Genomic DNA, 15,083 nt, shown 5'->3' on the forward strand with positions numbered 1-15,083 from the left:
TCTCAAGGAAAGAAGCCATTAAAGAGCTAATGGAACACATCCGCCTGGATGTCTCACACAACCTGTGGAGTTTTATTAAAAAACAGGCCAAAGCAGGCGGGAATACACGGAGATGTGATATTAAAAATGAGACAGAGAGACGATGAGTAAAAATAGATATAGGACAGGTTTTACAAAAAACTGAGTCATTTGTAATATCAGAAGAGAGAGCTGTTGTGCATCTAGTAAATGCCTGCGGTGTCTGTCGTTAACTGGTTCATAGCAGAAGTCTGGAGGTGCGGTACGCTCCATGTTTTACACCAGTCAGCGGTCTTTATTAGAGAAATGTTTATTTTGTTAACGAAATCTACGACTAAATTTGTTCATCAACAACCTTTTTTTCCACGACTGAGACGAGACGATGAGAAGACGGCACCGACGTCATTAAACACTAACGGTGGCGATATCAAACATGAAATATCGTTGATGAAAAAAGACTAAAATGTAGTTTAAAAACATAAAAACTCTTTATTTTTGTCACTTTTCATCTTCTCTTCCTCTGTCTCTGTCCTTCTTGTTTCAATCTCAACCATTGTGCTACTATAATGCATCAAGTTGGCGGTGTTGGGTCGGGATCTGGTGGTTGAGTAACGGATTGGCTCTCATAACGGACTGGTGGGTGCGACTGAACCGCGCATCATTAATGAGCTCAGTCAGTCAGGAGGATTCAAACTAACAGCAAAGCTGCATTCTTAGTCATTCAACCTGTGTTTGTTATCAGATAATGATCATGATAATAAGTTTGACTAAAATTACAGAAATGTTCAATATAATATGATGACTAAACAGGACTAAGATTAAATTAAAATAAATGGCAAAATTAAGAGAGAAAATATTTTGACTAAAATCAAACCACTTTTCGGTGACTAAAACTAAAAAGCATTTTTGTCTAAAGCTTAAATCTAAAATACCTCCTGTTGTCTCTGCCAGCAGAGACCCGTACGCTGCCCCGGTCCAGCTCCATGGCGGCAGGGCTGGAGAAGAACGGGAGGACTCGAGTCCAGGCCATCTTCTCCCACGCGGCCGGTGACAACAGCACCCTGCTCAGCTTCTTCGAGGGCGATGTGATCACCCTGCTGGTCCCCGAGGCCCGGGATGGCTGGCACTACGGAGAGAACGAGAAGACGAGGATGTGAGTTTTTATTTGTTTTCAGGCTGACTGATGTTATTTGGTAGAAAACAGTTTTCAATGAGCCTAAAAAAGTTATTAATTAGTTTTTTGTATGTCTAATATCTGGTGTCCCCCCTTCACCTCTTCCAGGCGTGGCTGGTTTCCCTTCTCCTACACCCGGGTGATCCATGACGCTGACGCCAGCTCCATGAGGCAACTTCGAGTACACAAGTATGTTTTTAATTTTGTCCTAAAAGTGAAAGTCATTACTTCACTAAACATGAATCAGCTGAATGTTGTGTGATTGCTGATGTATTTGTTTTGTAGGCATATTTATGATTTTTGTAGTTTGTTATATTATTGAGGTTAATAGAGCGCTGCAGGAAAGAGTCCTAAATCCTGGAAATGAGTTAGCATTTTAGCACTTCCTGTTCCTTTGTCTGGAAGTCACAGACTTGATTGGACACTGATTGGCCCGACAGCTTGTGAGATGTAAAACCTTCCAATGAAAACAGAGAGTACTGCAGCCCTCTGACGGCTCCCATGCACATCTTCCTCATAAACACCCACAGGCTAAAGTATTTTTTCCTGATTGGCCGCCTGGGGGACAACATGTTTACTGTTTCCTCATTTTCTGCTCCTTGTGTGTTTCCAGCCTCCACGGGAAGAGCAGCAGCACGGGCAACCTTCTAGAGAGAGAAGACATGGCTCTCCCCGTCCCTGATTACGGCATCCACTCCCATATGGCGGCACAGAGCGCTGCGGCGCTGCATGGCAGACAACAACGCCCCTACAGCGTGGCGGTGCCAGGCTTCTCACAGGTGGGGGGGTCTGAAAAACAAGCACACAAACACACACACACACACTGGCATCTACCCACACACACGCGCAAGTTCACACGTGACACATGAGCTGAGCCGTCGCACCAAACCTGGCAAAGAGCTGCACTCGTCTGTCTCAGAAAGTTGTGAGGCAGCTTCTCCCTACGTGTTGCTGACCTGAGATACACTACAGGCTGTCTCTTCTAGGGATGCTAATAATCAACCCTAGTTAACCGATTATTAACCGTTAACCGACAAGATTAGTGCGTCGCATGCAACGAAAATGTTTTCAGAAGTAGATGTTGGTGGATTGGAGGCAGAAAACAAGGAACCAATCAGGTGCATCAACGAGAGAGAACGTCAACGCTTGAACGGCCAGGTGAGTCAAAGAGTAAAGAAGCAAAGAGACAAAACTCTGGTGTCCTCTGAGTTTTGTTCAGTTTTTAATTAATTATTAATATGTATATTTTTTTAACCGTTTCTTAATGTCGTATAGCGGTTAAACGGTTAATTATTAGCATCCCTAGTTTCTTCCTTTACCAGCTCTGAGAACGCCCTCCTACATTAGCTCATATAGACGCACAAATCAGTTCTCCTTCGCTTCCCATGTTCCTGTTTACTGGAGGTCGAGTGTAAGATGCAACGCAGCTCAGATCGGAGAAGTTTCTCTGTGTGCGCCCGGCTGCCTCGGTCTCTGAGGGGAAGCACTTCTGACAGGCGTCGGTTGATCACTGACTGAATGAAAGGGGAGGGAGAGAGGAGGCAGCGGGGGTTAATTTTTCAAAAGGCAGAACCAGGAATAGACTTATGCAGCAGTGAACCCTTCTATCAGCCCAGCCTGCCTCCCACGCCTCACCTGGAACATAACATGTGGGCGATGCTTTAATTGCTCAGCAGTCATATAACAACTTAAAGTGTTCCTTCCGCCTCACAGCCGTCAGGGAGGGAAACATCTCTGCTGACATTTAAGGAGAACTGGGGGTTCGTCATCAGCCTCATGTGCACTTGAGAGTGTCCGCAATGCTTCGATATGTAGGTCAGAAAACCTCTGGTTAACAACGGGCTAAATTTGGTGTGAAAAATTAAACTTATTGTACACGGTTACACTCAACGGAGTATGTTTTAAATTACAGTTAGGACTCGTTTCACATCCAACAAGACTCGGTCCGAACGGAGTATATGTCTGGGCCGTGTACGGTCAGTCTGTGGTCATGTCTATAATGTTAAATCCAGCGGGACGCGTCCACCAGTTCCGTTGAGGACACTAGGGGCAAAGATCGTATATCGCCAAGAAGTGAAAGTCAATTGTTCGTTGCGCCCAGCAGCAGAGCTACTTCCGCCATTTTGGACTGAAAGCGACTACCGGACGCCAGTAAACTGTCCGCCTAAAAAGTGCCGTATGAAAGTAAAACAAAGTTATTACTATTCTACAGTCATATTCTACTGAAATGGCCTGTGTTGAACAATAAAATTATATATTTAATAAGTGTTTTCAGTCCAAGATGGCAGCGGCTGTTGTCAAAAACAACACCAGAGTTTCGTCTCTTTGCTTCTGTACTCTTTGACTCAACTGGCCGTTCAAGCGGTGACGTTCACCTGATTGGTCCCTGGTTTTCAAACAGGGAACAACTTCATGGTGGCCTGCTCGTAGACGTTATTCCGTCTAAACAATTCACCAAAATCTACTTCTGAAAACATTTAAGTTTTTTAAGCGTTTAAGTTAACATAGTTTCACAGCTTGGTCCACGTTTCGTGAGCTGGACGGACGCGCCGCGCTAGATGAACTCATTTGCATAAAGGACTGTTATCGCCTTTTCATATTGAAAAAGCAACGAGCCAATGAGGAAACTCGTGTAACTTCATCACTCAGCGACCTTATCATCATTTAAATGTTGTTTTAACAGACAATCAAACAATGTTTGACCTACAAATCACCAAAGTTAATGCTGACTGGACAGACCAGACTATCAAAAAGAGCAATTCACTTCAAACAACTTTATTAATCCCTCTAGGGGCAAATGGTTTGGAGCAGCTAGTACATAAAAACATAGATAAAACATAGTGACACACAACAACAATATATGTAACAGGACCTAAAACGATGACTGATGTAAATGAGACTAACTACTAAATAAACAGACTGAATAAGATCAATAGAAGAATCAGTCTAATGAGCGATAAAAGGATCTGTGATCCATAAGAAATGCATAATCTAAAACCGCAACGACGTCCCAACGGCAAACGGAGAAAATCACTAGAGAGCACATTACCAGAAGATGCTAACATACATTCAGCCTTACGGAGGATCTGCTGGTTACAAAAAGGAATTAGCAAGAAGGTCAAGAAGGTATTAACGTGTTATTAGAGTCATATGAACATCATAAGATCTTTCATATTCTCTCGTTGAGAGATGTGTAGTCATACAGTAGATCAGTGTTGATATCCAGCTGCTGTAGGAAGAGCCTCACTCTGCTGAGACGCTGCCGTCTCGCTCTTCTACCACGTTTCTCTGCTGCCATCTGCTGGCTGCTGTGGTCATCGCAACTTTCCAGTTTCTAGAAGCTGCAGTGGGAAGAAATGGAGCAAATATGATTTAAAAAAAGTTATTTTTATAAAACTATATCAGTATATCATGACAGTAGTGCATGAGACAGGTAATCTGAAAAAACATCATGTGCCTCTGTGTCCTCCGGTGCTCCTGACGGCATCTGCAAGATTTCACAGACCGGAGGAAAACAACCAATCAGAGCTGATCTGGAGTCTGCCGTCTCTGATCAGCTGTCAATCACTCGCCAACCCCGATCAAACGGTCAAACTAGGCAGCGCTGATCAAATATGAATCAATATTCTGTTACTGTAATGCCTATTTCTCTCCTCACATATTCTCAGAATCATCTTGTAGTGTATTGTAAGTATTCATGACTAAGTCTGTCTTCTGTCTTTGTTTTTACAGCAAGGAGTTGAAGAGTACGAGCCCCGCTTCCCCACAAGGTAAGAACCACTTTTTGCAGTTCATATTTTATTTTGTATTGATACAAAAATCTGGTTCAACTCAGATCCAGTTCAGTTAGTTCAAGCAGAAATTAAATATGTTGAATAATTGGACGATGGTGGTGTTGGGCGCTGGGATCTTCTACACTACCATTCTGAGTGAACTGACTGAACCAGAACTGACTTGTTGAAACAAACAGATGATGGAGAGTTGAGGGACGTTGGGACGTTTTGTGGCGCGTAGCCTGAAGTTCAGACCCGCAAACACACAACCAGCAGAACACGCCACATTTCTGTTTTGTTTTCTTTGTGCTCTTTTCTGTTTGATAGGATACGATAAGTGATAATATCATAAAGTGATTAAGACTCTGGCTCTGTGTTTGGTTGAAGAATGTTAAGAAGTCCATCTCACCCCCAGACAGACACGACCATTTCAAAATAACTGTTTCCTTTTTAAGAAATAAAAATGGATTATATTATAAGGCATGTTATTGGTCAGGCTGTTCTCATACGCTGTTCGTAGCTATACATACGAAAAGTAATGCCCTGTTTAGTAAGGCTGGGACGATTCACCTATCTCCCGTTACTATCACGATACTCGGGTGCCGATTCGATATGTATTGCGATTTTTGTTAACTTTTTAACTCTATGGGAAACAGTTGAATCATACACTTCTAGGGACTTTTACTTTGGAAAATATCTAAATTAATGCAGTAAAAAGGTTTTCAGCATGTATGCAGTCAGAGATGTCCTGAAGTCAAATATGTCAGGAATTATTTTTATATTATTATATTATTTATATTATATTATTTTATGTTATTATTTATATTATTTTTATATATATATATATATATATATTTTTTTTTTTTTTAATCGTGGATTATTACTATTATTTACACATGATCACACGCTTCTTAACCTTTTTCGTCTAAAATAATTAAATTAAAAATAAAAAAAAATTCAAATATTAAATTAAATTCGATGTTTATATACTAAGATAAGATAAGATCAGATATTCCTTTATTAGTCCCACAGTGGGGGAATTTGCAGTGTACAGCAGCAAAGGGGATATATAGTGCAGAAACAATAAGCAGCATTAAAAACAAAAATCAAGATACAACACAGTAAAAAAAAAAAAAGTAGTCAGACATATAAAATATGAACAATTTAAATAGAAGGAATATTAAAAATACTGTAGAAAAAGAATACCGTCACATTTTTAGAATTTTGGTATCGACTTGGTACCGAAGTATTGGTCTTCGTGACATCCCTAATGAGGACTAACTTTTCGTAAGATATCATACGAACTGTTGTGTGAGGACACGTTGTTGTTTTGGTTCATTTGGTTTCTGTCTTAAGTTGATTTAAGTTTTCTTTTTGTTCATTAATATCATCACACTCGTGCTTTGACCTCCAAACACCCCCCCATGCACCATGCAGCTCCAGTAGCGCTTCCACCTGCTAACTGCACCCACCCACCCATTCACTCACCCAATCACTAACGAGCTCACCCTGCTTCCAACCCTCCTCATTCACCGTTCATTTGATAAGCATCCTCTCAGAGGTGGGTTTACGTTGAGGGGGGTTTTATTAGTCATGTTGGAGGGTGGACGTGCTTTCTGCTTCTCTCCGTGTGTCCTGGTTGTTGTTTGCTGCTGTTTCTCCTGAACCAGCCCACCCACCTGGAAGCCTCTCCCTCTCTGTGTCCACAGTTCCACAGAGGGAAAATTGATTTCCACAGTGTGAGGACAGAAAGACAAACAGACTCAGCCAGACGATGCGATAGGACAGGGGGGGCCGAACCCTTACCCCTTCGTTCCCTCCCTGCCTCCCCACTTAACGACAATAAACTCTCCCTGAGCCAATCAAAGCAAGGAAGAGGCTTTTGTCTGTATCCTCCCCCCTCTCTCTGATCTCCCTCCTCTTCCTCCCCCCTACCCCGCCCTGTGCTGTCTAACCGGGCCGGTGGTGAAGCCTCGGTGCGGAGCCGCGCCGCACCACAACAAAAACTCTGTGCCATCCCAATATTCAAAAATCAACGTGATGGACATTTTCTCTGAGGAAAATGTATCTTTTGCTTGTCTTTCATGCATGCACATCTTTTACATATTTCCTCACCAACGGAACCACAGACATCAGTGCTCTCTCCCATCAGAATGACTATGTAAAGGATATGTTATAATCAGGGTGTGAAATTAATGATCCCAAAGAGGATTTTCATGTAAAAAAACGGCATTACAATCAATATTTTACTGGGTCTTTCAGTATTTACCGATAGTTTCCATGCTGTGAGGTTTTGTATTCCTCGGACATAAGAGGTATCACGAGTAGTGGACAGCTCATGTAAATGTTTTATGGAGCGGAGACGTTGTGATGGGAATGTTTACTGTACATAAATGTGCCATACTACACAAGTGCTTGTCAAAGTATCTATGATTAGTTCATACAACAAAAAAACTAAAACAACGCACCTTATGAAAGTAATAGTCTATATTTCTGACTTTCTGTAAACAAACCTACTGTAACTGTTTTCAGTATCAGCCTTTGAACGCTGTGCTCAGACACACTAACCCAGGTGCTCCGGGTCTTTGACTATCTATTGTGGTGTGTGAATATCATGCCGAGGCTGAATGGGGTCAACTATCCCTCGTCCCTGAATGTCCCTGAAGGACACACGAGGCTCTGAGTTGAGTTTAGTGCTCAATCTATTCGTTGATTAGACGATCGTAACGGAGGAGCGGTTTCATCACCGTGACTTTATTTTTAAAAATGCTAAACATCCGCTGGCTTCTCTTATGTGACAATTTTACGACGGAGTATTAGGGCCACAATGAGGGGAAAATAAATCAGAGATTACGAGAATAAAGTCATAATATTACGAGAAAAAAAGTCGTAATTTAATAAGAATAAAGTCATACTATTTAAAAAAAAAAAAAAAAAAAAAGTCGTAATTTAATAAGAATAAAGTCATACTATTTAAAAAAAAAAAAAAAAGTCGTAATATTCATAATATTACGACTTTTCTATTAAATATATGACTTTTTTTCTCTTGAAACTTATGACTTTATTCTCATATTACGACTTTTTGTCTCTTAAACTTCTGACTTTATCTCATATGACTTTTTTTCTTGTAATATGACTTTATTCTCGAAATCTCTGATTTAGTTTTTCCCCTCAATGTGGTTTAATACTCCGTTGTACAATTTGTTGCTTTTTTCTGTTAAATTATCATCATAAATTGAATATTCTTGGGTTTTGGACTTTTTTTTTTTACATTTTTCAGACTGAATAATCAAATTTTGAAGAAAAGACAACTGGTACTGTTGTTCGGTGCACGTCATTGCAAAACATCTGCTTTTCAACTGCAACCATTTAAAATCTTTTTGTACGTTCGGACATTATAGTGCCTCTTACTGTGGATTCAATGACTAACGTGAATTATATATATATATTTTTTGTGGCAATTTAAGACTTTATCATTGAATTATCGTCAATAATAAATATGCTGATGAACTTCTGGATCCAGAGATTCAAATGAGGCGTCGGTAGTGTTCCTATAATGAAACGGCGTGGTGTTTACGCTGAGCCACGTCTATCCAGGGCACGTATTTATGGCACAGCCTCTCTGCAGCCTTCAAGGGGAGTTAATGTGATGTTGAACCCTCATTCAGCCTTCTTGTACTGTTGTCTTTGCAATTAAAGGCTTGATTTTAAAACCCCGGTGAGTAAAAGCATCATGTTTTGAAAGATAAAAGAAACTTGTTTGTCTGATTGTCTCTGTGCTAAATAAAGACGCTGGTCTGCTTATCTGTATGTCGGTCCAGTTAGTCCCTGGTCTTCCTCATATTGTTGGCTTCTAAGTCTTGAAGAGGTTTGTACAAAAAATCTCATCAAAGTACTGTCTACGACGGAGTATTAGGGCCACAATGAGAGAAAAACAAATCTGAGATTTTGAGAATAAAGTCATAATGTTACGAGAAAAAAAATTAATTTCCTCCTCCACAAAAGAGGCAATTTCCCCCAGGTCGCTGTGGTTCTTGCACAATCTTTTCCAGGTCCTGACACTGATGACAACCTAACAGAAGAATGAGCGTTCCCGTCTCATAGCTGAGAAGCTGGTGATCATCCTCGTGCTTTAACGCATTAACCAGAAGCTTTCGTGCACATTTGGCGTCACTTCCTCATGTCAACGTTTCTGGAACGGAGTTGGTTCCCATCTTAACCTCTCACCGGCCTTGTTGCATGTGCAGTGTGAGTGTGTGTGTGTGTGTGTGTTCAGTGCACAGTAGTAGTTAAACTGCATCCTACCCGCCCTGAGCTGCCACTACCATAAACACACTGGCCTGCTCTTCCTGCTGCTAGCAAAGGTACCTTTCTCAACTCAACCGTATGTGTTTGTGTTTCCTAATCACAGCATCTTCATTTTATAGTGACACTGTTTGTTTTTATTTGTAGTTGACTGTGTTGTGGTTTCTATGCCTGTCGGTGTGCCTGCCTGTTTCATGTGTCCTGAATTCAGTATATTTGGGTCATAATTTTCATGTTAACACACAGCATTTGTGAGTGTGTAGAACTATATTTATGAATGTGATACATATGAGTTACCATAACAAGTAAGATCATCATTGAGTCTGACTGGCAGTCTCTACAGCAGTTTCTCAAAGAGCGACCCTCACAAACATTTTGTGCATTATATTTTAATTATTCCTAGTGCATGTCAATACTTTCACTTTCAGTATCTTACATTTAACACACTAAAGTTAAAAAAAAAAAAAGTCACAGTATAGTAGGTCGAAAAAAATGTTAAAAAAAAAAAAAGTCATAGTAAAATATGTCACAAAAAAGTAAAAAAAAAAAAAAAGTCATAGTAAAATATGTCACAAAAAAAGTAAAAAAAAAAAGTCACAGTATAGTATCTCGAAAAAAAAGTATAAAAAAAAAATTAAAAAAAAGTCATAGTAAAATATGTCACAAAAAAGTAAAAAAAAAAAAAAAAGTCATAGTAAAATATGTCACAAAAAAGTGAAAAAAAAAAAAAAAGTCATAGTAAAATATGTCACAAAAAAAGTAAAAAAAAAAAAAAAAAGTCATAGTAAAATATGTCACAAAAAAAGTAAAAAAAAAAAAAGTCACAGTATAGTATGTCGAAAAAAAAGTATAAAAAAAAAATTTAAAAAAAAATCATAGTAAAATATGTCACAAAAAAGTCACAGTATAGTATCTCGAAAAAAAAGTATAAAAAAAAAATTAAAAAAAAGTCATAGTAAAATATGTCACAAAAAAGTAAAAAAAAAAGTCATAGTAAAATATGTCACAAAAAAGTAAAAAAAAAAAAAAGTCAGTAAAATATGTCACAAAAAAAGTAAAAAAAAAAAAAAGTCATAGTAAAATATGTCACAAAAAAAGTAAAAAAAAAAAAAAGTCATAGTAAAATATGTCACAAAAAAGTAAAAAAAAAAAAAAAGTCATAGTAAAATATGTCACAAAAAGTAAAAAAAAAAAAAAAAGTCACAGTATAGTATGTCGAAAAAAAAAGTATAAAAAAAAATTAAAAAGAAATCATAGTAAAATATGTCACAAAAAAGTTTAAAAAAAAAAAAAGTCACAGTATAGTATCTCGAAAAAAAAGTATAAAAAAAAATTAAAAAAAAGTCATAGTAAAATATGTCACAAAAAAGTAAAAAAAAAAAAAAAAAAGTCATAGTAAAATATGTCACAAAAAAGTAAAAAAAAAAAAAAAGTCATAGTAAAATATGTCACAAAAAAAGTAAAAAAAAAAAAAGTCACAGTATAGTATGTCGAAAAAAAAGTATAAAAAAAAAATTTAAAAAAAATCATAGTAAAATATGTCACAAAAGTTTAAAAAAAAAAAAAAGTCACAGTATAGTATGTCACAAAAAAGTAAAAAAAAAAAAAAGTCATAGTAAAATATGTCACAAAAAAGTAAAAAAAAAAAAAAAAAGTCATAGTAAAATATGTCACAAAAAAGTGAAAAAAAAAAAAAGTCAGTAAAATATGTCACAAAAAAAGTAAAAAAAAAAAAAAAGTCATAGTAAAATATGTCACAAAAAAAGTAAAAAAAAAAAAAGTCACAGTATAGTATGTCACAAAAAAGTAAAAAAAAAAAAAAAAAAAGTCATAGTAAAATATGTCACAAAAAAGTAAAAAAAAAAAAAAAGTCATAGTAAAATATGTCACAAAAAAGTGAAAAAAAAAAAAAAGTCAGTAAAATATGTCACAAAAAAAGTAAAAAAAAAAAAAAAAGTCATAGTAAAATATGTCACAAAAAAAGTAAAAAAAAAAAAAGTCACAGTATAGTATGTCACAAAAAAGTAAAAAAAAAAAAAAAAAAGTCATAGTAAAATATGTCACAAAAAAGTAAAAAAAAAAAAAAAGTCATAGTAAAATATGTCACAAAAAAGTAAAAAAAAAAAAAAAAGTCAGTAAAATATGTCACAAAAAAAGTAAAAAAAAAAAAAGTCACAGTATAGTATGTCACAAAAAAGTAAAAAAAAAAAAAAAAAGTCAGTAAAATATGTCACAAAAAAGTAAAAAAAAAAAAAAAGTCATAGTAAAATATGTCACAAAAAAAGTAAAAAAAAAAAAAAAGTCACAGTATAGTATGTCGAAAAAAAAGTATAAAAAAAAAATTAAAAAGAAATCATAGTAAAATATGTCACAAAAAAGTTTAAAAAAAAAAAAAGTCACAGTATAGTATCTCGAAAAAAAAGTATAAAAAAAAATTAAAAAAAAGTCATAGTAAAATTTGTCACAAAAAAGTAAAAAAAAAAAAAAAAAGTCATAGTAAAATTTGTCACAAAAAAGTAAAAAAAAAAAAAATCATAGTAAAATATGTCACAAAAAAAGTTTAAAAAAAAAAAAGTCACAGTATAGTATGTCACAAAAAAGTAAAAAAAAAAAAAAGTCAGTAAAATATGTCACAAAAAAGTAAAAAAAAAAAAAAGTCATAGTAAAATATGTCACAAAAAAAGTAAAAAAAAAAAAAAGTCATAGTAAAATATGTCACAAAAAAGTAAAAAAAAAAAAAAAATCATAGTAAAATATGTCACAAAAAAAGTTTAAAAAAAAAAAAGTCATAGTAAAATATGTCACAAAAAAGTAAAAAAAAAAAAAAGTCATAGTAAAATGTCACAAAAAAAGTAAAAAAAAAAAAAAAGTCACAGTAAAATATGTCACAAAAAAAGTTTAAAAAAAAAAAAAGTCATAGTAAAATATGTCACAAAAAAGTAAAAAAAAAAAAAAAGTCAGTAAAATATGTCACAAAAAAGTAAAAAAAAAAAAGTCACAGTATAGTATGTCACAAAAAAGTAAAAAAAAAAAAAAAAGTCATAGTAAAATATGTCACAAAAAAAGTAAAAAAAAAAAAGTCACAGTAAAATATGTCACAAAAAAAGTTTAAAAAAAAAAAGTCATAGTAAAATATGTCACAAAAAAGTAAAAAAAAAAAAAAAGTCAGTAAAATATGTCACAAAAAAGTAAAAAAAAAAAAAATAAGTCATAGTAAAATATGTAACAAAAAAAGTAAAAAAAAAAAAAGTCACAGTATAGTATGTCACAAAAAAGTAAAAAAAAAAAAAAAAAGTCATAGTAAAATATGTCACAAAAAATTAAAAAAAAAAAAAAAATTAATATTAAAATATGTCACAAAAAAAGTAAAAAAAAAAAAAAAGTCATAGTAAAATATGTCACAAAAAAGTAAAAAAAAAAAAAAAGTCATAGTAAAATATGTCACAAAAAAGTAAAAAAAAAAAGTCACAGTATAGTATGTCACAAAAAAGTAAAAAAAAATTAAAAAAAGTCATAGTAAAATATGTCACAAAAAAGTAAAAAAAAAAAAAAAAAAAGTCATAGTAAAATATGTCACAAAAAAGTAAAAAAAAAAAAAGTCATAGTAAAATATGTCACAAAAAAAGTAAAAAAAAAAAAAGTCATAGTAAAATATGTCACAAAAAAGTAAAAAAAAAAGTCACAGTATAGTATATCACAAAAAAGTTAAAAAAAAAAAAAGTCACTATAGTATGTCGAAATAAAAGTTAAAGAAAAAGTCACAGTATAGTATGTCGAAAAAAAAAAAAGTCACAGTAAAGTATGTCACAAAAAAGTAAAAGTAAAAAAAAAGTCACAGTAAACTATGTCACAAAAAAGTAAAAAAAGTAAAAAAAAAGTCACAGTAAAATATGTCACAAAAAAGTAAAAAAAAAAAAACAAGTCATTGTAAAATATGTCACAAAAAAAGTTAAAAAAAAAAAAAGTCACAGTATAGTATGTCGAAAAAAAAGTATAAAAAAAAAATTAAAAAAAAGTCATAGTAAAATATGTCACAAAAAAGTAAAAAAAAAAAAAAAAAAAGTCATAGTAAAATATGTCACAAAAAAGTAAAAAAAAAGAAAGTCACAGTATAGTATGTCGAAAAAAAAGTATAAAAAAATAATTAAAAAAAAGTCACAGTAAAGTATGTCACAAAAAAGTTTAAAAAAAAAAAAAGTCACAGTATAGTATGTCGAAAAAAAAGTATAAAAAAAAAATTCACAGTAAAGTATGTCACAAAAGAAGGAAAGTAAAAAAAAAAGTCATTGTATAGTATTTCACAAAAAAGTAAAAAAAACAAAAAGTCAGTAAAATATGTTACAAAAAAAGTAAAAAAATATATATTTTTTTAAATATTGAAATACTAGCAGCAGCACCTCAAAATTCAGACAAGAAACAGTAAAGTTTTTTTTAGTTTTTTTAAATGGAGCCTCCCAGTTGTCACTCATGGTCTCATTTGTTGAAATCATAAATCCTACATATTGCTCCTTTAATATTGATGACAACGTGTGTTAATAGTAGTTAAATATCTATACTGTTTACTGTAAAGCTATGTTAGAACACACTGTATACAGTAACTATACATTTCCCTGTATTATGTTAGAAGTTTTCACTTGGTATTTGAGGAGATCCTGATTATTGACGCATGGGGACTGTCTCTTTCAGTACAGGGCCTGATTACGCCCGCTTTTGACTGACCAAAACCGTGAAATCGTAAGTGACTGACCTCGGGTCTGCGGGGTCTTCATGTAACCGCTTCCTCTTTTCCATCATCACACAGAACTGCTTCACTGTCACGTCGTCTTTGGGTGTCGTGGAGCAGCTTTTTGGGGTTTATTTCCATCATGTGATGTGATGTGACTGCATGCCGACCTGTGGGGCATAAAGTTCAATTCAGAAAACGAGTTGCATGTTTCAGCATCGTGCTCAACTTTCCCTCTTCCTTTCTCTCTTTTTTTTTTTTGCATGAGACTTTTATTTACTTCATTTCAACTGCACTGTTGCTGAAAAAGAGCTGTTTCATCCTGTGCTCACCGACCGTTGCATTATCCATGATTTGCATAATATTTATCGGTTTTTTTCCACTGTATTTTCTCTCTTCCTAGTCTTTTCTCTCTTCCACCCACCGGGCCGGTCGTGGAGGCCCCGGCCAAACCGCCCCTCTCTGATGAGGAGGATGAAGTGGAGGACGACCTGCCTGACGAAGCTCACTATGACTCCGTGGAGAAGGCCTCGACTCCGCCGGGGGAGTACTGATCTGGATCACCGCTACACAATGACACACAGCTCCGATTCAACCACAGTATTACAGTAGTGCTACTATATCATAATATGACCAGCAAATGAAAACAATTCACATTTACAATAATCTCTATATTAGTTGAGAGAGGTAATTTAATATAAATAACAGCTAGAATTGATTTATATTTGATCTTCTAGCATGGAAAGCACATTGGAAGCCAGAATCATTTTAAAAATCACTCTTGGGCGCCTGGGTTAGCTCAGTTGGTAGAGCGGGCGTCCATGTATTAAGGCTTGGTCCTGACCGCGGCGGCCCGGGTTCAAATCCGGCCTGTGGCCCTTTCCGCATCCACTCTCTCTCTCCCCCCTTTCAAGACTCTATCCACTGTCCTGTCATAAAAATGGAAAAATGCCCCCAAAAAAATAACTTTAAAAAAAAAAAAAAAATCACTCTTGATTGTTTTCCTCTGAGTTGTGTTTCTGTGAAGGCGTGAGCTCACATTTATGGGTGATAGTGATGGACAGCAGCAGGGTTTCACTTTTTCACTTTC

General features: G+C 34.9%; 1 protein-coding gene across 5 annotated transcripts in view; it reads left to right on the plus strand.

Moving 5' to 3' along the window:
• baiap2b (BAR/IMD domain containing adaptor protein 2b) overlaps positions 1-14,767 on the plus strand; it is an 87,154-nt gene extending 72,387 nt beyond the window's left edge. For 4 of the 5 annotated variants that reach the window (XM_037754163.1, XM_037754164.1, XM_037754165.1 and 1 more), the window contains 5 exons: positions 970-1,171; positions 1,301-1,381; positions 1,806-1,971; positions 4,925-4,962; positions 14,397-14,767. In XM_037754163.1, coding sequence (XP_037610091.1) covers positions 970-1,171; positions 1,301-1,381; positions 1,806-1,971; positions 4,925-4,962; positions 14,397-14,547 — 638 coding nt within the window. In that variant the 3' untranslated portion in view covers positions 14,548-14,767. Of the gene's footprint in view, positions 1-969; positions 1,172-1,300; positions 1,382-1,805; positions 1,972-4,924; positions 4,963-6,674; positions 7,194-14,396 lie in introns of those variants that run through there. The other variant, XM_037754166.1, reaches the window with a different exon arrangement.
• The last annotated feature ends 316 nt before the right edge of the window (positions 14,768-15,083 follow it).

Source organism: Sebastes umbrosus, chromosome 20 (genome assembly GCF_015220745.1).
Source record: "Sebastes umbrosus isolate fSebUmb1 chromosome 20, fSebUmb1.pri, whole genome shotgun sequence".
In the NCBI taxonomy this organism is placed as follows: domain Eukaryota; kingdom Metazoa; phylum Chordata; class Actinopteri; order Perciformes; family Sebastidae; genus Sebastes; species Sebastes umbrosus.